Raw genomic sequence first — 25,979 nt, 5'->3', positions numbered from 1 at the left:
CAAAGTTTGGATTTATCCAGCTGTGCCTGGCTTGGGTCTGGCTGCTGTGCTCAGCTCTTTCCTGCTGCTGCCCTTGGGGGTGAACCTGTTGTGCCCCTCTGGCAAGATGTTCTGCTCTTGGAGTAGCTGGGTGGTTCTGTCCCCTACCTTCCCTGCAGGGATTGCAGCTGCAGGGTTTCACCTCTGGCCTGTATGCCAGGCCTGAGCTGAGTCTGGAGGGGAAAAGGTGGAGTAGGGGGGAGAGACAGCCCTCCCATACACAGACCAGGCCTGGACTAGGACTGGATCTGGGGGTTTCTGGAATGGGGCAGATATTCCTACTCTGTGGGCGGGGCGTGGGGTGGTACTATGGAGTGATGGGGTCGTCCCAAGAGTGTGAAAGAGGGTGTCACTCATGCTGTGCTTGGGCTGGGACCAGTAGGTCACACAAGCCCAGGGTAGCTGGAAGCTCTCCCACGCACTCACCGGGCCTGGGCTAGGACTGGGTCTCTGGACAATATTTTATAAAGAATAGTCACATGTTTGTGAATGATCCTGGTTTATAGTTTTTATGTATTTTGTTTTGAATTGCTTTACTTGGATATAGAGGAATGTATATTTCATCAAAGTAGGAGATATTTTAGTCATGATGTCCCAACTTACAGTATTGGATTTCACAATGATGTGAAAGCAATTTGAATTTTGTAGATGCCATACTTTGTTTTTTTTCAATCAGATATTATTGGTATGTTTTAAATATACATAATGATCACATTCATAATAGAGAATTTGTGTCTGTACATGATATAACTTGATTCTTTTCTTCCCCATTCTCCTACCTGAGATTCAACCCTTCCTCCCCTCCTTACTTACGAGTTTTGTTTCCATTTTTCATATTTTCTTTTACTTTTCTCTTCTTTCTTTTCCCTCCCCTCCTTCTCATGTTCCCCTCCCCATTTGAACATTTTTTCCCTGTTATTTTGCCCCTTGTTTACACTTTCAGTTTCTCACATCAGAGATATAATGCAGTATTCACATGAGTGTTCAATCTATTTACTTAGCAGTATGGTCTCAAGGTGCATCCATTTACCTAGGAACGTCTCAAGTTTATAGTTCTTTATGGCAGAGTAATACTTCATCATTCTTTGAATTTTAAATTTTGATATTTTCCTTGGCTAGTGGTAGGTGAGTCATACTTTTTGGTAATGTTGGTCAATGTCAGTCTTGCAGGTGAACAACAGATACTCTTATGTGATACTGCATTGCTAAGTTTTAATATTTGGGAGGTGAGGTCTATCAAGTCTGTTTTTAGTGTGATATTTTCTGCTGTGATGAGTTTATCAGGATATAAATAACTCCACTCTAAGTTGAAGAACATTTGTATTTGGCCTGTTGTGGCTGTACAGATCAAACTGGAGGATTTGTTTACATTTTCCTTTTTTTTTTGGGAATGATTTTGAAATTTCCATTGCTATTTTTACAAGTTCATTGGTGAGTTTTCTTTAATATCTAATCATCTGCAAATAATAGCCAGTTTATTTTTTATTTCTGACACGTAGTTTTATCTCCAAAAGATTGATTTGCATATTTTGAAAATGTTTTCCTTCTTTCTACTTAACATCTTTAATTTTCTCTCTTGCTTCTCTCTTTTCTTTTCTTTCTTTTTTTTCCTGAGACAGGGTCTTCCTATGCAGTTCAGGCTGGTCTTGAGTTCACTTTATAGCCTGGACTGGTCTTGAACTAGCAATGATCCTTCTGCCTCTTCCTCCCGAGTGTTTGGATTATAGGCATGCGCCTGCATGCCCAACTCTCTCTTGCTCCTTGAATGTATGAATAGTGTTATAGCAATTGTTTTAAATATTTTTATATACTAATTGTTTCAGATTTGTTATTTCTGATTGTTTTCAAATGAGTAATTTTCTCATTTTAGGTAATATTTTCCTGATTTTTACATGCTTGATAGTTTTTTATTGGATTTTACATCTTGTGAGTTTTATCTTTTTGGGATTGAACTTCATCTAGGATGTGGCTAAGTTACTTAAATATAGTTTGATTTGGGCCAGCGAGATAGCTCAACTGACTAAGAGCCTACCTAGCCAAGCTCAGGGCCTTGGATTTAGTCCCTGGCACCACATGCCATGCCAGTCCTGCCCTTGGGCCTGCTGAGCTGGCCATTGAGCCTGGGTTTGGTGTTACATGCACGCCTGTAATCCCAGCGCTGGGGAGGCTGAAAACAGGAGGATCACTATGAGTCTGAGCTGTGTAGTAAGACCCTGTACCAAATACATAAAGAATAAAAAAAGTTTGGTCCTTTCAGATGAGACTGGAAAAGCATTTAGCCTTGATCTAGCTAATATTGCCTTGCTATTGAGGTAAAACCCCATGGAGTACTATAACAGATTCAACTAGAAGGAGGCATTTCACTCTGGCTGCTGGCTACCAGGGCTGTTACTGGCCCTATCTGAACTTGGGAATTTCCTTTAGAGCTGTCAAGTTGTTTGTTCCAAGGCCTAGAGGAATCTCCTCTTCCACATTCCTTGATCTCCTTTCAGCACAACTGGAAGGAGGGTCTCTGCAGTTCTGTGGAATCATCTGTGCAGCTCACTTTTCTCTGGTGCTCTGTTCTGTGATTTGGGCCTCTTTGGCTTCTCTGGCTCCCCACATCTGTCTCTCCAACTCAGGGGCTGCCAGACTTGTGTGCTGTGGTCTGGGAACTCCCCTCACATTACTGAGAGTTAACCCTGTGATGAGGTTTATGTTGTTTTTTTTCTCTCAAGAATAACTATCCTTTGTTGCCTGATGTCTAATGTCTAACATGTGAAAACTGTTGTTTTCTATATTTTATCTGTTGTTTTGCATTTATTTAGAAAAGATGGTAAATCTGTTATTACTCTATCTTTTCCAGAGATAGAAATCTGTCACATACCTAGCAGTTAGCTGTAGAATGATAGAAGCTTAAAAACAACTAATCAAATTCTGAGTATCCTAAATGAGTATAACCAAATTAGTTGTTTTTATTTGGGGCTTTTTTAATACACAATTTATTAAGTTTAGTTGTCTAACTTGTATAATGATATTAGCTAATGTTTATTGCATTTGTATATTATGGCAAACATGGGTTTGTCTTCATTAGCTCATAAAATTATATAGTTTATAAAGGTAAAATACATCTTGTAGATAAAGAGCATGAGTCCCAGGTTTACCCACATTTACGTTAATAAAAATATGTGGAGTTCATATCACACTAAGAGTAATTGTGTATGTATACATTCATTCACTTATCCATTCGTTTATTCAGCAAATAGGTATTTTTCAGTTGCTGTGTGCCATGCACTGAGGTACAGAAACTATAAAAAGAAACCAGAGGACTTAAAAACCACATGGCATCTGTTGAAGTACACAGTTTTCTGGGGACCGCAAGACATTGCACATAATGGGTGCTTTCTAAGAAGTAGCAATATAAAATTCATTTGTCTGTTTAACTCATCAGGAAGGCAGAAGGTATATTCATTTGGGTAGTGTCTAAAAGTATTGAGCGCTCCAGGGAGATAGCTCAGTGGCATAAACATCTTTCTGACAAGTGCAAAGTCCTGCATTTGATCCCTGGCAGGCAGACACACATGCACACGCACACGCACACGCACACACACACGCACACACACACACACACACACCCCAACCAAAAAAAAAAAAAGGTGAGAATTTATAAAATCTTGATACTTTGTTGGAAACATCTCCAGCAGAACCAGAGGGAGAAGAGTTCGTTTTACCAGTGCTTCTGTTGGTGCCATCGTATGTTGCACTGCTTAAGTACTGAGGTTTGGTCAGACAAGTGCACTAATTCCTATCTTTGTAAAGTTGATGGCATCATCAGGAACTGTGTCATATTCCTTCATTCCTTTAATTAATCTTTTATCTTTTCCTTCATTGTTGGTCACAACCTCCATGTAGAACAGGAGTTTGAAGACTCAGGTCTGTGGGCCAACTTGAGTCTGGTTGTCAGTTTTTGTAAACAAAGTTTTATTGAAACACAGCCATGCTTATTTATATATATGTTGTTTGTAGCTGATTGTGTGCTACAAAGGCAACATTGAGTTCTTTCAGCAGAAATATTTTAGTTCACATAGCCTAAATGGCCCTGTATGGACAAATTTTTTGACGCCTCATATAAAAGTTAAAAATTTTGGAAATTATGTTTCTCTTAATGAAAAAATAACTGGGAAAGCGTTGTTTTATTTTGATTTTTTATTTTTTTGTTTTATGATTTTTTAAAAAATTAATTTTATTGATAAATGGCAATGAGACAGTTTCGAAACAGGTTAGTAGAACAGTTACAATAATTAGTGCATTGCATATTGTTGTCTTCATAGTACAAATGCAGACATGATATCTTGTCTAAACACTATTATTACAGTTCTTTCTTATTGAACTAAGAGAAAATAGTTGTATATCTATCCTAATTTGTATATACATATATGTATGTATGTATATATATATTTTTTCACCATAAAATGGTTCTTCATTTATATCCCCCTTTTTGTTTAGTTTTGTCAGGGATGGGTATTCCATTATTCCATTGCCATTCAAGTATTGCACGTCTGTGAATTCAGCAAAATAATCCAATATAATGGTCAAGCACTGGCCATGACTTATCCAGATGGCTGACACTGACCAAAAAAAAAGATCTAAAAACTGCTGTACATGGTTTCAGGGTACATCCTGGGAGGATTTGACTGTTGCAGGTGTGCATCACCAAGCCTGAACCAGAAGAATATATTTTGATGTTTAATCCCTGTGGATCCTTAAGAGCTTTGTGAGTCTCTCATGTTGTAATTCACACCACCATTTTTACGCAGTTAGTTCATTCTTCATGCAGCTCAACTCCTTGAGAGTTTCAATCATGGTATCTCAGTGCTGGGCTCACCAGAGTGTTGCTGCTTTATTTTATAATCCTATGTACACCTCCTTTAGTATGAATAAAAATGAATATAATACAATGAAAAAACTGGTCTTTTCTTTTGATAGGAAAGTTGATTTTGTTTAGTTTTTTGCCAGTGTTTGTTTATTTTTCAGTATGCTTCAAGCATTGCTCTAATGTGAGATTCATTGATGAAAAAGCAAAGATTCCTTGCCTGTATGAAGCTAATAATTTGTAGGAGGGAGACAAAAATAAACCAGTAAAAAGAATACAAAAATTACAAATTACAGTAATCTGTTAGAAGGTAGACAAATATAAAAAGAAGAGGGTGAAGGAGATTGGAATTATTGAGTAGGGAAAAATGCAGTATTTTTGGATGTATTTGTACTTTTTATTTTATGTTAATTTTTTATTCTTGATTAGCATGTAATAATTGTAACATAATAATGAGGTGGAGTGTGGTATGAATACAGTGTGCATGGATCATTTCAGGATGGGAGGCATTTTTAATAGATCTCACTGAGGAAGAATATTTGCCCAGATGGGGGAGTTTTCATTTGGGAAGTGGAGGGACAGCCAGACGGAGGGAGCAGTCAAGGTGAAGTCCATGAAGCAGCTACTCTTTAGAGTATTTGTGGTTTTACAAAGGATTGGAATAGAATATGCAGGAAGGCAAGCTGCTGAAGAGCTGAGACAGGGAGAGGGAGAATCTCTGCTCTTGGGAGCTTACAGAGTTCTTCTACAGATGCCAGTATTTACACGAGTCCTCAGTGAAGTTTTGTGGGCTTTTGAGAGAGAATGTCACTAGTGGATTTGTTTTAAAAAGACTTTAATGGCTGATATGTTAAGAATTGACTGTAATGGGGGTGTATATGGGACAAGGTCAGTGTAGAAGCCGTGAGGCTGTCACAGCAGTACACATATCTTCTGATGGTGGTTCAGGCGACAGCAGTAGCATGGGGCTGGTGAGAAGTGGACAGATTCCAAGCATACTATAAAGTCCATGTGATTTTCTGGTGGATTGTGATGATTTGTCTTTGAAAGGTTCCTCCTTGGAGGGTCAGAAAAAGTTTGAGAGAAATGTAAATTGGCACTGCATTTAATGTTGTGGAAAGTGATTTTTCCTCTGCACATTAGTATCATTTTTAGCAAAAATTTGTGCTAAAATGATATTGAATGCAACTATGTGACATTTTGTGTGATGAAGAGCTACTAGCCAATAATTTTTTGACAGTAAAAATGTCATGTATTTTGAATGCTTTTCCATAAATGACATCCAAGTATTTACCTTCTTATGAAATTTTTTAGATGCCTAAAGTACGTAAAAACTTGCATAGTAGATTACAGATAGATTGTGCTTAGAATAAAACCTAAAAATGATAGACTGAAAAGCAAAGCTAGTGCTATGTATTGTAAAATGTCACTTATTCTAGATGCTGGGATTACACCCAAGATGATCAATGAAGTACTAAAAATACTAGATGGAGCTCAGAGCTTTGCTTTGATCATTTAGATTGCTATTTCAGCTTCTCTTTTATGTCTTCATACTGAGATGTTATTTGTTTTATCAAGTTGTTTTTCTGGAAGAAGAAAATGTTAACAGAAAGCTCAAATCTACATCTATGGTCCTGTTGTTATTCTAACATTTGAACTTTATATGAGAGCTTTTCTTTGTATTTTCTTTGTAGTGATCTTTTGGGCAAACTTCTGTTACAAGAATCTTGTAGAATTCCTTTTTTAAATAGAGTTTTGAAGAGGTAAAGATGATTATTCTTCTTGGCCCTGTCTCCTCTTTTTTCAATGCTGCACCTTTATTCACCCAATGGTACATGTCTGTCAATCCTAGCTACTCAAGAGAATGAGGCAGGGGCATTCCAGGTTAGAAGGTAGGCTAGGTCAGGTTTAGTGAGACGTCTCTGTTTAAAAATAAAAATAAAAATAAAAATAAAAATATGGGCTGGGGAGATAGCTCAACAGTCTATGCACCTGCATGGCAAGTGCAAGTATCTGGGTTTGATCCCCAGCACTGCATGCTGTGCTAGCCTCAGTGTGCTATGGCTGTCTCCAAAACTGACTGTGCTGGTGCATGCCTGTAATCCCAATGCTGGGTAGACTGAGACAGGAGGATCACTATGAGTCCAAACTGTGTAGCGAGACCCTGTACCAAATAAATAAATAAATAAATAAATAAATAAAAAAATACAAAAAATAAAAGGCATTGGAATGTTCAGAGGTAGCATGTTCCTGTGTCTGATCCTCAGCACTGCCACAAAAGTAAACAGAAAAAGCTAAGTTTTGGGGATTAACCATTTAGTTTCTTGTGGGAACCATTTGGATATTTCTGGGTGATTAGATTTTATTTTGCCAGTCTGTTACCAGTCTTACTAGCAATTAAATCTTAAGTATGTTTTACTTAGAGATTTTAGTGTTGGAATGATTAGAAGAACAGAAACAAAAAATAGAGTAAAAAACAAGCAGACACAAGTTCTAGGAATCCGTTAATACCTGGCTGAGATCTTTAAGAAGTTGGCTGCAAAAGAAGATAAAAGTGATGGGTATGGTCACTATTTACTATTACTATCTGCTTAGTCACATTCTTTAGGGGATAGTGTAACTGTCCTGCATGTTACTTGAAATCTTTGAAAATGAGTCTTTCACAGTAAGTTGGAAGTATCCTATTATTCACTTTCTTATATTCAAGTTTTCAGTTTAGGATTTAAAAATTACTTTTGATACATGCTACAGTACTTCAGTTGTCATAATAAAATCACTCTGAAGGTTTGTGTTGAGTTGCATTGAGACTTAGAAATTTAAGGTATCTCATGGTGTTTGGGCATCTCTAAATGTACCTACTCGTTTTCAGTGGAGCCAGGTGTTCTCCTGGGTAAGAACACCAAAGCTGAACACATTCACTTAATCTTGTTATTATTATTATTATTTTGCAAAACCGGGGATTGAACTCAGGTCCGTGTGTTTGCCAGGCAAGCACTTATTCTACTGAGCTATCTCCCTGCTCTATCTACTGAGCTATTCCTAAACACTTGAGATAGATCTTTTTTTTTTTAATTTTAATTTTAATTTTTTACATCAGTTATTTTTATTTTAAAGAAAAAAAAACAATGGTACAAAAATCTCAAAACAAGATTTTAGGAGAGTAACAATGGTTAGTACATTGTGTATTGTTACTGCCAAAGTAGTTTCTCATATTACAAGATATAGGTAAGAAATAATAAATAAACAACATAGGTACAAACCTCTGTTTTTTTTTTAAAGTCAACAGAAAATGGAAATATACTTTTTAAAGTTTCTAATACTAGGAGAAGATATCATACAATGTCTTTTAAATAAATTGTAAGTCAAAGATGCAGTATAAATCTTAGAACAAAAATTAAGATTAAGCAATATTCAGAAAATTAAATGTTTCAAAACAGTTGAACTAAGAAAAAGTTTTCATGATAGCAAAGAAGTACTAAGAGTAAAACATAAGATAAATACTGGAATGGCAAGTAAATGACCAACACTTCTAACAGTTTGAGGATAGGATATCGCACAAAGTTCTAGTGTGTTGTGGACATGCATAATGACCGTGACAGTTACTGGTGGCTAGGTGTCACTTGTGGAACTGAGCTACAGCTATTTCTTTGAAATCCACCCTGTAAACTCAGGTGGAATCATGACTGATCAAGTGGAAGAGAAGTCCATTTGTAGGGTGTGCTGATGAAGATATTCTGCTGCTGAACACAAAAGCATAACTAAAAGACTACTATTGTATACCTGTTATTCTCCTCTGTTTGTTTGCCCATTTGGCGGGTTCTTTCCATTCTCATTTATGGGGCTGTGATCAATTTGCTCCCTCTCTAGAGAGATAGATGTTGTGAAACAAACTCAAAACCATGTCAGCCCAAGAGAAATCTTTATATTTTCCATTGGGAGCACAACTGTTTTTACTATGTTGATCCTTTCCAGTTTTTACTTGTTATTGCAAGCATTTAAAAATTTAAAAGAAATTCTGAGCATGTAGCTATCTTACTATTTTGAGCTAAATCTAGATTATCTGTGTACAGGACTTTTTCAGCTGCCATACAGTGTTACTTGTATTACATTATTGAATATGTAGAAGATGACATTATGTGTTTTTAAAAGAAGTTTTCTTTTGTTAGCTTTTTAGTTGGAGAAGGAGCGTACAGATGGGCACTAGATCATGGAATTCCTTCTTGCCCTCCTAACATCATGACTACAAGTGAGTAAAAACTTCAGAAACTGAGCTGTGTGACCACACATTCCTGGAAATGTTGCATTGTCTCTCATGTTCCCTGTATAGCATAGATATTTAAGGAAGACTGCTCAGACTGTATGTTGAAATATATGTAGTTAGATGTGTCAAAAGTGATTTGAATTTTAAGCCATCATTATATTTCTGAGGCCTCATCATTGTTTTTGCAGAACTATTGCTAGAGAAAACTGTTTGGTTACATAAAATTATTACTATTAATAAAACCGTATAATAAAACTACCCAAAAGAGAGAGAGAGGGGAAGAGTGAGAGGAAGGTAGAGAGGGAAAGAACATAGGTTAACTTAGCTGTGCTTAAACTATGGAAGGACTTTTTAGGTGCAAGGGAAGAAAGCTATGCCACATTAAACTGAAAAAAGAAGTTACAAATACAACAAAAGGATATCTTTATGAAGTTTCCCAGCTCAAAATCACAGAAATAGAAATAGAGGAATAATGAAAACTCATGAGAAGATAATATGCCGTAACTGTGGAGATTAAAATTAAAATAATTTGTGAAAGCTTAAAAATTTATTATTCTTGGTGTGTATTTGAAATGAACATAATATATTCTAGTTACAAACAAATGTGACTTGGCAGAAGAGATTTTGGATGACTACTAAGGTAGAATAAGTCAAGACCCTTAAACATATTCTACGATATGGTCATTGAACATATAGACAAAAATTTATGTAGAAGAGTGCTTAGCATTATTTAGATTTTAAAAATCTTTGAAAAAAATCCTATGTGCAACAAAAGAATGTGGTTAAATTATATATTATTATAGTTAAACATTGCAAAGTAACTATAAATTGTTGCGAATGCTCAAAAATAATGACTAAATTTATAATGATTTTGAAAAAAGTGGAAAATATATTATAAATATGTGTAGATGTGTATCATCTATTTTAAAAAAGGAAATACACAGATATTTGCATAAAATATTAAATATATACTAATTGCTTTTAAGATTAAAGAGTTTTCAAATACCTTAGAAGATTAAAGTGCCTGCAAGCAGGCGCAGTAGCCAGGGGTTCCATCCTGGGCCTGCCATGTTGGCCCCGCCCTCAGATTTTTTTTTTTTTTTTTTTTGGCTGGCTCAGGCTGCCTTAAGGGCGGGTCTGGTAAGGCATGTGGAGCTGGGGATCTAACTGTGATATGCCTGACTGCGTTTGCATAAGCAGGTGCTTAAACAACTGAGCTAACAGGCAGGCCCCCTGAAATGGCAAGTGAGACTGGGCATGGTGGCGTGCCTGTAATCCTACCTCTTGGGAGGTTGTATACAGGCAAATCACTATGAGTCTGATCTAGTAGTGAGACACTGAACACCCTGTAGACTCTTCCCTAAAATACAAAAAAAAGAGTAAAGATTTTTATCAAAGTAGTCTGAATCTAACTTATATAATCAAATGAAAAATGAATCATAAATAAGAAAAAATGTATAGAAAATACATGGCTAGTTTTTTAGCAAGTGTAAAATAAGACTTAGCTCCTACAAGTACGTTCCAAATGAACATACTGGGGCTGAAAGTTGTAGCAAGTTGGTGAGAAGAGAACTGTATGAGCGACAATGAAATAGGAGTGGGAGAGTTCTTAGAGCTCATAGTCCCCATGTTCATTCTGTCTTCCAATCTCCTCAGGGGAGTCACTTTGCAGCTCATACATCAGATAAGCAAATCCAGTCTTCTGCCAGTCTGTCTCTTTTTTGTAAGATGCTGCTGCTACTTGGCACCTTCAAGTCCAGTCTTGTCAGGTCTGTAGTCAGCAACTTGCTTCACCTTACGATTCCATTTGCTTCTTTCCAGTATTGAGTTCTATTCCTATATCTCATGTGTTTTTCTTTCTTGTTTTACTTCCATATGAGACTGGAAATCATTTTCCCTTAGGTTTTAGAAGAAATTATTCTCTTATTGTTTGGTTTCTAAACTTCCTGTTAAATAAGTCTCCTAGTTCTTATGGTATATTTTATCTGTGGAAGGAAGCTCTTAATTTTCATGTTTTTGTTATTGAAATGAAACATTTTGGGATTCTCTCTCTCTCTCTCTCTCTTTCTCTCTCTCTCTCATTCTGAATGCTGAGTATTCATTTTGTAGTTTCAGGTTTTTTTTTTTTATGAGCAGAATATATTTATTGAGAGAAAGAAAGCTCCTGTCCAAGAGAGGGACAGGAGGGGGGCCCAAGCGGGTAGTTCCCCCCCTAAAGTTTCAGTTTGGCAATCTATGTGCTTTAGTTTTAGGGAAATTAAGTAGTTTGAGGAATTTCTTTCTCTACTTTTTTCTATTTTAAATTTTCTAATAATTGCAAATTGGGATCTTGTGGTTCAATCCTTTGTATCTTTCTTGAATTTTATTTTTTCCTTTCTAAACCTTCTACCTATGCCTTGCTTTCTGAAATTTTTGTATTTCATCTCCCAAACTATCCACTTTTGATGAGTTTATAATTTTTATTTATATTTTTTAGATTTCTAGAGGTCCATGTCTAATCATTATTATTTTAAATAACATCTTGTTTTTATTTCAAGCATGGAATATTTTTGCTTATCCTCTTTAGAATACTATGCCTTGCTGTTTGTTTTTAATCTTATTTTACTTCCTTTTACCTTTTTTTAAAATTTCTCATGGATTCTAATACATGTTTCAGTTTTTTTCAGCTATCTAGTAGCCCTTGTTGTATTCATAAGTGAGAACTTTAAGAGCCATTCTCAAGCTTTATGTGTGAGTGAGTGCAGGCCTTACTGACCTCAGGGTGGGTTGTGTGATCAGACTTTTTCTTCTGGGAATCTCTTACATGTCATTCCAGTACAACCTTCTGTCCGTTTACCTGGCTTTTCCCAGAAGGAGAGGGCTGGAGGTCTGATCCTTGTTTTTTCAGACTTTTATGTAAGCATCTGTGTTTAGTAGTATACCTGATACCTGGCCCCAGCAGTGGCTGATGTCCTTAGCTAATTTGAGATCAATCTGGTATAACCTCTCCAAAGAGTAAAGCTCATGTGTTCTTCTATAAATATAGAAGAACAGGTCTGTTTTCAGTCTAGACCTGGCTTTCAGTGCTCAACTAGATTGTAGGCATGTGCTACCATGCTCAGATTAATCTGCTGATTTTTTAAAGAGTATTTATGTAGAGAGGTGTAATAAAGTGGCTATTACTGTAGAACAAAAGTATTTTTGACTTTATATTAATTTCTTGTATTAGCAGGAACAACATAATATACTGTATATTACTTACAGCTTAAATAACCAAACGACAAGAATCATTCCCTGAATAAATAAAATATCTGAAGCTTAAGGGATGCATGAATGTACAAAAATCAAGCAAACAAAGAAAATGTATATGATTCAAGGTGATTTTAATAAAAACAAATATCCTGTATTTGGCCACTTGCCTTATCTTCAGTAACTTGGATTGTGTATTGGCATTCATTAATGCCATGTTTTATGCCAGATAGCCTTTTGGAGAGCCATAAGTTTTAGGTTTTTAAGTCTTGAATTTTCCAAAAGATTTTAGAAGTCCTTATAATATTGGTTAAGTGGATCATTGAGTCATACTAAGTACATAATGTTATCAAAATACAAAGTGAATGTTTAAATTAAAATAAATTATTACAGTAAAAACATATTGCCATTCATTCCTTTTAAAATATTACCCCTCTGTTCAAACATCCTTATCTCATCATTCTTGACACCTTCTGAAGCAGTTCTAGATGTCTTCTTTCCTGAGTTTCTGTGGGTGGTGCAATTAAAAAAAATACACTACTGAGTGCTATCTAAGGGAAAGACAGGTTTATGAAAGCATTCTGATGTGTCCTTATTCACCTTATTTACCAGATCTGTTATGATGCAGTTTTCATCTCTTACCCAAAATCAGAATCACTATGAAGTATAAACATTTTCTTTTGTTTGCTTGATTGTTTGGTATTGGGGATCAAACTCAGGACCTTGAGCTTGGAATTGATTCATGACATTGAGACAGCCGTGGTAGCACAACAGTTTGTCTTTTCTTGTGACAATTTAAAGAAAATTAAACAACATATTTGTTTTTTTTTCAAAGTTTTATTGATAAACAGCAATGAGACAGTTTCAAATCAAATTGGAAGTACAGTTTCAACAAATAATACACTGTATATATTCTTCTTAGTGGTTAATTGCTGTATAAGATGCGGACTTGTGATCCTATTTACAAACAGCATTAGAACAAATCATTCTATTCCTTAAGAGAATGCAACTATATATCTATCCTAAGCACTTTGAATACACAGATACAAAATGGACATTCATCGGTATACCCCATTTTTTCTAGGTTCCGTTATCTGCATTTGAAAGAGATCTGAAAACTTGGGAACCAGAAATACTATGTGGGTTTTTTTATTTGTCCTTGAGACAAAAGCAAATTCAGAATACTTGATAAATAGTATTTTGATTAACCAGGTGTGGGTGGCACATGCCTGTAACCTCAGCACTTTGGAGGCAGGAAGATCCTTGCGAGTTGAAGAGGTCAAGGCCAGCCTGAGCTGCATAGTGAGACTGTCTCCAAAAAAAAAAAAAGATAAAAAATCTGATTTTCCTCCTTTTTTTCCTTTTCTTTTTAATAATTTTATTAGACAAAAATTGAACCACCATGTACAAAGGAAAAAAATTCAACTGGTATGGGACAACAAGTGAAAAATCACAATTATTCAATGTAATGTAGAAATTACTCTTAAATTTCTTAAATGGCTTTATAAAACTTATTCAATAGTCCTGCTGATTTTTCAGTTAAAATACTATCACGTTTTCAAGTATCTCTTTTTTAATCAATTATTTTATTATTTATTTATTATTATTTTTAATAGGACAGTTTCAATAATTATTACATTGTGCATTGTTATCTTCTTGGTGGTTATCCATAGTACAAGATGCAGACAGGATATCCTGTCCAAACACTATTAGTACAAATCTTTCTTCTCATTGAATTAAGCAAAAGTAGCTGTATGTCTATCCTAACTATACTGTATATATAGATACAAAATCGTCCTTCCTTTGTATCCCCTTTTTCTGTTTAGTCCTGTCAGAGATGGGAATTCCATTGGCATCTAAATACTATAGGTGCATAAGTTCAGTAAAACAATCCAACTCAGTCCAGCAGTCCACAATAGTAGTGGGTTATCCGCAGAAGTTGTTGACTTGAGCCTTTTACAGCTCAGCATATTAATATGGCTTTACTTTTTATACCTCATTTTTATACTTTTCTGCTGGATGGTTAAGACCAAGATAAAGCAAGATCTATATAACAAGAGATGTATCTTTTGTATCTGATAAGGTCGGTCAAATCCCCTCAGGATTTATCCTGTTACCTTGTACTGCAGTTTGCAGATCTTTTGTCAGTATCAGCCATGTGCCCAAGTCACGGCCATTGCTTGACCAATTTGCTCTTTGTGAAAGCCTAAGAAAATGTTTTCTGTCCATGTGACTTTCCTTACCTTCCCCCTTTTGGAATTATGTATGTTGTTCCATTCTCTTCTGTCCTATAATGTTTGTACTTTTCTGCTAAGAATGCTGCTGTTAGTGTAACAGGGATTCCCTTACACGTATGTGACTTGATGGTGTTCTTTTGTTTTTATAGTTCTTCTTGACAGATTGATCATAATGCCTCAGAGAAGGTCTTTTTTGTCTGAGCCATCTTGGAATCTTTGATCTTTCCAGCTCTAGATATCTGTATCTCTTTTTAAAACTTAGGGCTTTTCAACTATTATTTAATTAGATTTTTAATGCTGCTTACCTTCTCTTTTACTTTGGGAACTCCCTTAATGTGAATAGTTATTTGTGTAATGATGTAGCATTGTTTTGTAGGTTTTTTTCATTCTCTGTGTGTGTGTCTGAGTTATTTCAAAAAGTCTATCTTTGCTAGGTGTGGACACGTGTCTGTAATCCGAGCACTTGGGAGTTGAAGTAGGAGGACTGCTGTTAGTTCAAGGCTAGCCTCTGCTAATTGTATGAGACCAGCTTGAACTGCATGATGAGACCCTGCCTCAGACAGACTGACACAGACACAGACACAGACACAGACAGACAGACAGACCAAACAAACAAACAAACAAACAAACAAAAAAAGCATCCAAAGGCCTGTCTTTAATTTAGAAACTATTTTTCTGCTTGATTTAGCATATTGTCAGTGTTTTCTTTTTCTCTTCTAAACTGAGTATTCTTGCCTTGTTGTTGAAGCTTTTAGTTGTATTCTTATTATATTCATTAAACTCTTTAGCTCTGCTCCAAGATTTCTTTTTATTTTAGATGATCTTTACTTGATTGTTAAATTTCTCATTCAGATCATGAATTTTTCTTTCTTGTTTTGTTTTCTTCTTTAGTTGAATTGTTAGTGTTACAACTCGTTGTTTATTTGGATCATTTTTTAGGTTCCTTTTCATTCATTTCATAATTTCCTTTATATTTGAGTCTTTCCAGAAAAACTGTTCTGTTCTATTGAAGCTGTTGTGCTTTCTTGATTTTTATGCTTCTGTGTCCCTTCATTGATGTCTCTGTGGTGTAACAGTTGTCTCTTCCAATTTTCTGGAGTACTTTTCATCTCAACAGAGCTTTTATTTTTTCTTTTCTTCTTTTAGATAGGCTGAATGTATGTAATGTGTCACTTAGGAAGGTGCTTTGGTTTGGGGTCTGCACAGAAATACAACTTTCCTGTGATTTCTACAGTTGTAGTTAGCATCATTGGTGTCTATGAGTACCTCAGAGTGCAGGTGTTTGTGGAAGTAGAAGCTGTGGTAGGCCATCAAGGATGCATGACCTCATGCCCCATAAAGGTGTGTTTTGATGGTAGTGCTCTGATCCCGAGCCAGGGGCTGCAGATGACATGTCTTGGGACCCTACTGGAACAAGTGCAGATGGTGCCAGGTGTAGTCACCGGCAATGGAAGCTGTGATGTTTATGGTGTAGGTCGTGGAAGGATCTATCTTCAGGCTCTGCACAGCTTAAACCTTAATGGTAGTGAAGGCATCTATGACACTGAAGGTATTATCTGCAGGAGGGTGCCTTGGGATGGGTCTCTTGAGTTTTTTTACTTGGACTTTGTTGATCCTTTTGGTCATTTATATTCATGACTTTCTTCAAATTTAGCGTTTCAGTCATTATTTCTTGACATTTGTTTTTTCCCACCCTCCTCCTCCTTCCTTTTTTGCTTCTTGCTCCCTCCCTCTCTCCTTCCCTCCCTCCTTTACTCTCTCCATGTCTCTCCCTCTCTCCCTCTCTCATTCCCTGTTGCTTCTGCTAAGATTCCACAGTGTGTAATCTTGCAAATTTGTGCAAGTGCCGCTACGCAGATCCGAGGTTTTCTCAGACTTTTTTTCTTTCTAGTCCCTTTGTCTTCCTCCCATTCTTCAGTTCCACTATAAGATGCTCTTGCCTGCATATAGTTCCTATGGGGCTAGACAGGAGTAGACCTAGTTAGAGATCAGTGCACAGCTTGTCTTTACCTTTAATGTGCCTTGAATTTGACTTTTACTTCTCTGATGAGACACAAATGTGCCAGTGTTGGGAAATGCTCATGGTGCAACAATAGCTTCAGTCTTGCTGCTTTAAGCCCCACCTGCCCCAGATTAGCCAAATACTTTGTGTATGGTTTTGTAATACTTTAAAGGTAGTATTTTTCCTATTTTATCCACCATCTTAACATGCAGAGGGAGAATTTATTTGAACAATTTAGTTTACTGTTAACGAAACTTAACCTCTTTGAATGTTATGGTCTGTTTTATAATTTCTCAAATCTGTATATCAAGCTTAAAAATTTTTGATATATATAATTATTGAATGTAAATGTAATAGTCTGTATTCTTCCATAATTATAGAACATTATTTTGCAATATATAATGATTATATAAAATATAATATGCCATAGTTATAATAGTACAGTGTATTTATATAATATAATATTCTGTAGTCATACTTTGAAGACTGTTTGCCTTTTCAAATCTGCCTGGTCATTTTATCAGCTTTTGTTCCTTACCTATATTTTCCAGTATCTCCTTTTATTTCTTATATCTTATATTTTTCTCATTGCTGGAACAAAATACTTGCACCCAAAGTTAGAAAAGGAGAGGCTTATTTATCACAGTTTGTAGAGGTTTCTGTCCATCATTGGCTTTCTCCAAGATAGGATGGCTGGCAGAGGGGCATCACACAGAAGAAATGATTCGTGGCAGGGAGAAAACAGCAAAAGCAAGCAGGAGACAATAGCCTCTTTCTGTCCGTTTTATCTTATCAAGGGTACTTAGGGCAGGTAGCCCTCGCATCCTAATTCTAGCACTGTTAATCAAAACATACCGTGAATCAATTGTATTGTCATACACTTTAGATCCAGCCACTCTGAAAAGCCCCATCTGTGACTGCTTGAGGCTTTAGGGGGACATCTAGACATAAGCCATAACATCCGGTTATCATTGTATCTAAAGTATTTGCGAAGTAGGTGCTGCTTTCTGATATTTCATTGACAGTTTTATTTTTGTTGGCTTATTTTTCATGTTTGATGAAATAAACTTCTTAAAGTATGTTAAAACACGGGAATTCTTTGAGGTCTTGCTGTCAAGTTGTGTTTTTTCGTGGAATATTGTGTTTGCATGTGTTGGCCTTTTTAAGCACTGAGATCAGCTTTTTCCCCTCAGGTCACACAGATAACATGGGGATGTTATCTGCTAAGCATGTCTGAATGTCCTCCTTAATTATGAATTTCTCAGGGAGACTTTTTTCTCCCTTACATCTAGAACCAAGGCTGAGACATGCAACGTTCTTGTTTCATATTTCATGGTAGCTTCTCTTGTTTTTCCTTTTTATTAGATATATTGTTTGTGGTTCCCTTCTTTCTTTCCCAATATCAGCAGTGGTTATTTATTTATTTATTTATTTTTAATTGGAGATTGAACTCAAGACCTTGTACTTGCCAGGCAGACACTTATGCCTCTGAGTCTATCTCCCTGGCCCTCCAGTGTATTTTTATTTTTGTGTTTTCTCTTAAATTTTATTTCTTGCCTCCTGTGTACAGAGATCTACAAAACCAAGATTGGAGGTAACATGAATCAGTCCCTGAGTAGCATTATCTCCTGGATTCACTTGTCTCTCTGGGTTTGATCATTTTCATGATTTTTTTGACTTAGGTGATTTTTCTTATTCTCCTACAATGGCAGGGTACGTTAAAAAATCTTTTTGTTTTTGTTTTTTTAAGTTAAACATTCTTAAGGATTTTGTCTGGGAAGGCTGTTCATGGTATCTGTTTGCCACTTTGCCCTGGTAATTCTCAAGTGTTATTTTTAATGTTTCTTTTATAGGATTCAGTTTAGCTGCATTTAAAAGAAACAAAAGGAAACTAGAGCTGGCTGAAAGGGTGGAAACAGATTTCATTCAACTGAAGAAAAGAAGACAATCAAGTGAAAAGGTCAGGAGGGGTCTGACTGAAAACTTAATGTATAATAATAATATTGCTCACCTGCATTTAGATATAGTGATAGCCAGTAGAAATCTTATACATGCGACAAATGTACTTTTAAGTTTTCCAGTAGTCACGTTAAAAAAGTGAAATTGTTTTTATTTACTTTCTTTAGTATCAAGGATTGAACCCAGGGCTTTTGCACTTAGGTATATCATTACTCATTTTATTTTTTATCTCGAAGTATAGGGTCTCACTAAGTTGCCTACCCTGGGCTTGAATTTGTGATCCTCTTGCTACAGCCCTAGACTGCTGGGATTATAGGTGTGTACCACCTTGCCTAGCTTCTGTTCTTTTTTCTGGTGCATTTTTTGTTTTCAGGTCATATATTAGAGTATTATCAAGACTTCATGTATCGCATTTCTTGGATAGAAATGCTTTTGAGTGTAGAAAGAAGTTGAAAATTACAGTCTTGGTCTACGTATGATTAAAGTTTTATTAACACCAGTTTATAATGAGTGTCTCAGATCACAAGGTCATTTGATGTGCCATAGCACGTCACTAATATTAGGTATCAATTTGTCCTTCCATTATGGCTTGTGTACATGTTTATGCTTCCTATCACAGGTACATATTGTTTAATATAAATATATAATAAATCATGTCACAATAATATTTTCTCTTCTCACATGAGATAAACATTTTCATTCAATTTTTATTTTTCTGCTATAGAAGAGTAGAAATTTAGGAGAGAATTGAGTAAGTAGAACTATTTCTTAAGTTTCTGTATCTTACATGATCTCTAGGTAAACAAATTTAGGGCTTCAGCTTTTTAGGAAAATTGTAATACAGTTTGCATTGATTGAACAGTTTCATCAGGTTTTATAAATGTGTGTGCTCCTTTAACTTAAAGACCTGTCAAGACATTGAACATTTCTAGTTCTTTTGTGTTTCCTTCCAGTCAATACCTGTCATCTACAGGCACTCACTGTTTTAATTTTTATCACCATAGATGTTTTATGTTGTTCTAAATTTTCTATGAATGGGATCATGTAGATTCTGTTTACTTTCTTTCACAAAATGTTTTTGAGACTTCTTATCACTGGTTCATTCCTTTCTCATTACTTAACTAATATTACTTAATATGAATGTACTATAATTTGTTTATCTTCCTGTTGAAGATTTGGCTTGTTTCCAGTTTTCTTTTTTGGCACTCTCAACCCACCCTGAGGGTGGGGCTGGCACAGCATGTGGTACTGGGGATCGAATGGTCCTCTATTCCTGCCTAAGCTTGCCTAAGCAGGCACTTTAGACCACTGAGCTATCTCGCTGGCCTGTTTCCAGTTGTCTGCTATTATGAATAAAGCTGCTATAAAATTTACTTACACAGTTCTTTTCCTTTTCTCCCTTCCCTTTGTCCCCTTTTTCTTCCCTTCTTTGTCCTTCTCCTCATTCTGTTCCTCCTCTTTAAATACTGAGGATTAAACTTGGGGCCTTGCATGTACAAGGCAAGCACCCCACACTGAGCTACAGCTCCAGCAGTTTTTAATTTTTTGAGATTGGATCTCACTGTGTTTCCTGGACTGGCCTCAAAATTGCGGTATTTCTGCTCAGCTTCCTGAGTAGCTGAGATAACAGGCATACACTTCTGAGCCTGGATCACTGTGCTTTTGTTTGTTGGCATCAGTTTAGGAATTTTATATCAGTTTAGAAACATCAATGTATTCATAGAGAATATCTTTAGCTGAGTCTTATTGGATGGCTCATTTTTTAAGTGAAAAATTTGTGCTGTAGGAAGAAGACAAGGTGATTAAGATGGAGGAAGATCATGCTTGAGACTTCACATTTTAGGATAAGGACATGTAAGCATGGGGACCTGCCAGTTAGCTCAGTTGTTTAAGCGCCTGCTTATGCAAACTGAGTCAGGTGCAGGATACTACAGTTTGATCCCTAGCTCCACATGCCTTACCAGACCTGCCGTTAAGGCAGCCTGAGCCAGCCAGAAAAAAAAAAATCCTTCTCAACATGTTGGCATGTAATTGAGATTGTTATTCTGTTTAGTCAGCAGGCCAAAAAATGAAAAAGATGAAGTGACTGTCTTGGGTCTGAGAGTATGAAGACAGATTCCTCTAGGTGTTTAATAGATTCTCCTTTGAAGGATAATATTTGTAGTAACATATAAGAAATTATCATGAGGTTTACAAAAATGTCATTGTTAGTGTCTTTGCTTCTTGTTGTATTTAGGTAACCTAGGACTTTAAGTTATAGGACAATTTACTGTACTATAGATTATTGATAAAAGAGATATGAAGCATTTCCATTTGGCCCACATTTAAGGAAGAAGCTTTGGTCCTATAGGAAAAGCATGCCTAATAGAAGTGTTTTAAGCAGAAAAGAAATGTTAAGGTAATATGTGGTATATTAGTTTCATTCTCTGTTACTGTGTGAAACAATACCCAAAATAATGAACCTATTAGGAAGAAAGGTTCATTTTGGCTCACAGTTTCAGAGGTTTGTTGAAAATCTCTTGAGCTGCTCCTCCTGGGTCTGTAGTGAGGTGGCACATCAGGGTAGGAACAGCGGTGGAGGAAAGAGCTCATCTCCTGGCATTCAGGACTGGAGGGAGAGGTGAAGGGGCCAGGTGGGGGCCTGGTAGTGCTAGATAAGAAAACTGACTGTGTGGGACCATGCAAAATAACCCTGATGGGAAGAAATTAAACTTGTTCTATGACATTTAAATATTTGTGTCAGAGCAATAAAAACTCTTCTACCTAAGCCAGATATGGTGGCACATCTGTGTAGATCATGCTACTCAGAGACTAAGGCAGGAGATTCTAAGGTTGAGGTCAGCCTGGGGAACTTAGCAAGACCTCACTTCAAAACATAAAAAAGAAAACACGAAAACTCTTACTGTTCATTATAAAGGTATAAGAAAAATTTTTAAAAGTTAAGTAAAACTGTGCCAGCCAGATCTCAGTGGACTAAAGGGCCTGTTTAGGCAGAGCGCAGCTACCAGGGTTCAATCCCCAGTGTGTAGTGCTGCCCCTGCCCCTGGGGTGTGCTGAGCCAGTGATTGAGACTGGGTGTGGTGGTGCGCACCTGTAATCCCAGCGCTTGAGAGGCTGAAAAGAGGAGGATAACTAGGGAATCCAATCTACATTGTGAGACACTTTTCGATCTTCATGACATAGGTTTATGATAAGCAAAGATTTTTCTGTTGTGACTTTTCCTACTCTTTCTAGTTTTGGATCAATTTTTGATATTTTTATCCTTTGCTTTTTCAGTGTTGTAAAATAGCTCCTAGTGTTCCTTTCAGTGTAGACTATTTGTCAGTTACTTCCTTTGGGACATCTTCATGCATTTCGTCACTGTAATGGTTGATACACTATGTCAACTCGAGAGGTCTAGAAGCCTAACTCTGTAGTTCTGCATCCTGGGTGTAGAGCTCCTGCCCTTATCTTTAGGGTGTTGTTCTTTGTGTCAACTTGAGAAGTTTAGAAGTTTAACTAGGTGACCCAGCAGGGGTCCAGAGTCCTCACTTTACAAACATCCTGAGGCTGTGCAAGGAGGAGGGTAAGAGATGGTGTACGCTACATGCACCTGAGGGCAGGTAGCCTGCATACAGCATAAGGGAGGAAAAGAAGCTTCTTCCTATTTTGCCCTTGCTGTTTTTGCTATCATCCACCACCAGGAACTGTTGAGTTGATGGTGGACTAAAACTTCTACAAACTGAATGCTAAGTTAACCTTTCTTCCTTAATTTTGGGCATGGACTATTTTGTCTTGGTAATGAGTAAAATAACTAAGACATTCAAAACTTTCACATCTTACCAAGATCATCTTCCAAAAGTTCCTCTGGCTTTAAATCCTAGAGTGCTGTGTGGCAGCAGTATCAAAGCTTGCATGCATGGTCACGAGTTCTTATATAATGCCATTTGTCTTTCATTTGAATTGTACCTTTAGCACGGGGCCTTCTCATTGTTTTGCTTGGCTTTCATCTTTGTGGGTCATTCCTTTTTGTAATACTTAGTGTTTGTAAAATTCTTTTTAGCTTTCTTTTGGGGAGGCACAGACTTTATAGCTCCATGCTTTGCTGTCTGTGCATAGTGCTAGCCCTTCACAGACTGTAGGAATCTCTGATGTGACCTGTCACTGTATGTATGTGATTTTCACAGTAGTTTTTGAGCTGAAGAGCTGCCTAGCAGTAAAGTGTGTGTAACATGCACTTACAGTTAATACACCACAGTAAATTAAATTTGAACCATGTTTTTGGGGTACTGATGTCATTTAACTAAATCATCATAACGCAAAATAGGTGATTGGCAAAGAAAGGACTGTCTTTCTCTAAAGGAATCTGGACTATTGATCAATTTGAGTTTTGCTGATCACATATTAATGGTGCTGTGTAATACGTTCCTATGTCTTTTGCAGTTTCTGTAAATGTCATCTGGTTGTCCTCTGATAAAATTGCCATGCATTCATTGTTAGGATGCTTATCACTATGTTGTTGTGGTATGTGTGTTGAAGTGATTACTTATTTTTACTTAGCTTGTGTTATAGATCTGAGTTGCTACATGACTGAAAGTTGCTTGCTAAAAGAGGAGATCCTCACATTTTAGAAAACAAATAGACTCAGTGCATACCATAATCTAGATCTTATAAATATCAATTTCAAACGGCTAGCCTTGGATATAACTGGAAGGAACTCTTAGAGTATTAAAAGAGGTTGAGTGTATTGTTTGATCTCAACATTTTTGATGTTGAGGCCTCTTTTTCTCTTTTTTTTCACAAGCATATTGCCTAAATAGTTTCCATCTCTTTTTCTTTAATAACAGATTTTACAGTTGAATGTACATAGTTATTCCTTGCCTTCTCCCACCACTTTTATGAAGTAATTTAAGTTTTCAATTAATTTCAAAGGTTTTTAGGTAAAACAGTACATACAAAGGAGAGTGAAATGGAAACTAATCCAGTCATTTCCATTTTGTGAATATCTTTCATTCGTCAATTTCTAATAAACAAATTTAGAAAATTTTGTATTGCTTTTGTGCCTTATACTGTGTTGTGTACTCAAAACCACTGTAAAGAGATGCTACAACTTTTAATTTTGTGTTCCTTAGCCACCACATAGGAACATCAAATTGGCCACATGTTTCAGAAAGGAAATGTTGGGCCTTGCTTTGTGCGCTTCATATAAATATATTCTATTCTTTTGAAGTATATTGTGGGTAACATTTTTCCTTTTTATCCACCATCTTGAAATTATTATGTAAACGCTTAACTGTATCATACTAAATCTCTGTATTTTTTGGGTGAGAGGTAGGTTAAGATCAAAGAAAATAAATGCACCAAAAACAACATATTTTCCTCAGATTGTTCCATTTGTACTTGTGTACATGTCTATGCATATGTGTGCAGGGAAAGGAATAATTGGTCTCTTCTAGAAATTTACTTTGCTTGGTCTGGCATCTTATGTTTTTCAGAAAGATGGTGGTGTCTATATATATGAGTACACACAAGTAGGAGAGTTCTTTTAATTTTTCTTATATAATAAAAATATACTTTCTTGTAAAAATGAAGATATTTCCTATAAATAATTATCTTTTGTTTGAAATTATTTCTTTGAATTATAGATACATTAAATGTTTTATTTTTATCATCTAGGACTATCTTGCTTTCTGAATAAGTCTGTAGATTTTACATATAAATAAGTATGTTCAATAATTCAACTAGATGTTTTATACTTTATGCTGATCAAATTATGAGCCTGGCATTTCTTTTCATGATAGCTTGATTTAATTATTTACATTTCTATGGTTTGCAGTGCTTTCTGTCAGTTCATCAGTATTTAAGTCTTGAACTTTCAGCTTGTTGGTGGAGCAACTGATGTTTCAGGAAAACTTTCTAAATTCTCAGGTAAAGAGTCAGTAGTCAGTAAGTTGGATTTCTTTCCAAAGCTTTTTAATATCTATAGTTACCTAGACTTTGAGTATATACGGGTCTTTAAAGTAATAGTCAAGATAAAATTGAGGAAAAAGTCAGCATTAATGAATCTTAACTACTGTTGTTTTTTCTCTCTTTTTTTATGGTACCAGGAATTGAACTTAGGACCTTGCTCTTGCTGGGCAGATGCTGTTTAACTACTGTTCTTATTTCATAATGAAAGTGACTTGTAGTTTCCCAGAGTACAGTACTTCTTACATGTTGACATCAGATATTATCATCCTTCATTTTTAGTATTTAACAGTTTTATAGAGTAATTTTTAGTGTTTAACGGATCAGTGGAGTGATAAAAAGAACATTCACTTATTATCTTTGGAATAATCCATGCTGCTCTTGTATATAATGCCAAAATCACCATAATGTAGCTTTTCTAATAGGAAATACTTTTAGTGGATGGAATTTCAACGAGACTACAAATTGCAATTTTCCTCTTTGGGAACTGTTGTTAAGAACATCATATTCTAAGTCAGAACTTTTAACTCTATCTTCATATGATACTACTGTATATTAACAACCTGAGTTAACCGTCATAGACATGTGTGACTGATAAGACCAGCAGAATAAATAAGTGTATGGAAAAACAAGTATATGTGTGTAAGTGTATAAATGCACAAGGACTTTTTAGATAAGTCTAAATCAGTGCTTAATTAGTTTGAAGGAAAACTAAGTTTTTAATGATTTGATTGGGCCACTTCTTCTCTAATTGACTTCTAAGATTTTGGATAAAAGTGCCAGAAACTACTTAAAATTCAACCAAGACTCTAATGACTTGAGAAGTGGATGGACTATAGTTAGGTATGAGATGGAATATGGGAGAGGAAGAATTTTATCTAGGTCTGCTATTAACCAGCCCAGGAATTTTTAAAAAAATTTTATTGTGTTTTTTTTTTTTTTTTTTTTTTTTTGTGGACCTGGGTATTGAACTCAGGCCCTTGTGCTTGCCAGGGAAGTGCTTATTCTAATAAGCCATCTCCCCAGCCCCTAGCCCAGGAATTTTGAGTAAACTCATAGAAAGCTCTCAGTGTTAGTTTCTTCAGTGTAAAGTCTGTATGTTGAATCAGATGATTACTATGTTGCTCTTCAGCTTCCTAATTCTTTGCCATATTTTTTTGGTGGCATGAAGTTTGTCCAGACTCCCTTGATTTTCACATTTTAGAGATTCTTTATTCTAATAAATCTTAAATCTGACTGATAGTCAATTCATTTAACTTTCCTTTTTTTTTTTTTTTTTGTGGTGATGGGGATTGAACTCAGGACCTTGTGCTTGCCAGGCAAGTGCTTTTCTACTGAGCTATCTCCCTGGCCCTAGTCAATTAGTTTTAGACAGGTTTTTTTTTTTTGGATGAAAAATTCCATGGTACCATCAAGGTTTTTATTAGTACTTGTCTTGTGTGAGAGAGAACAAGG

At 36.0% G+C, this 25,979-nt stretch overlaps 1 protein-coding gene across 2 annotated transcripts in view; it reads left to right on the top strand.

Moving 5' to 3' along the window:
• Positions 1-25,979, top strand: part of Tasp1 (taspase 1) — a 251,661-nt gene that overhangs the window by 63,251 nt on the left and 162,431 nt on the right. For both annotated transcript variants that reach the window (XM_004634308.2, XM_023718640.1), the window contains exons 7-8: positions 9,058-9,137; positions 18,473-18,579. In XM_004634308.2, the coding sequence (XP_004634365.1) occupies positions 9,058-9,137; positions 18,473-18,579 (187 nt within the window). The remainder of the gene's footprint in view (positions 1-9,057; positions 9,138-18,472; positions 18,580-25,979) is intronic.

This window comes from Octodon degus, unplaced genomic scaffold (assembly GCF_000260255.1).
Source record: "Octodon degus isolate 3935 unplaced genomic scaffold, OctDeg1.0 scaffold00060, whole genome shotgun sequence".
In the NCBI taxonomy this organism is placed as follows: domain Eukaryota; kingdom Metazoa; phylum Chordata; class Mammalia; order Rodentia; family Octodontidae; genus Octodon; species Octodon degus.
The sequence above is the reverse complement of the archived record's forward strand: the minus strand, read 5'-3'. Positions and strand labels throughout refer to the sequence as shown.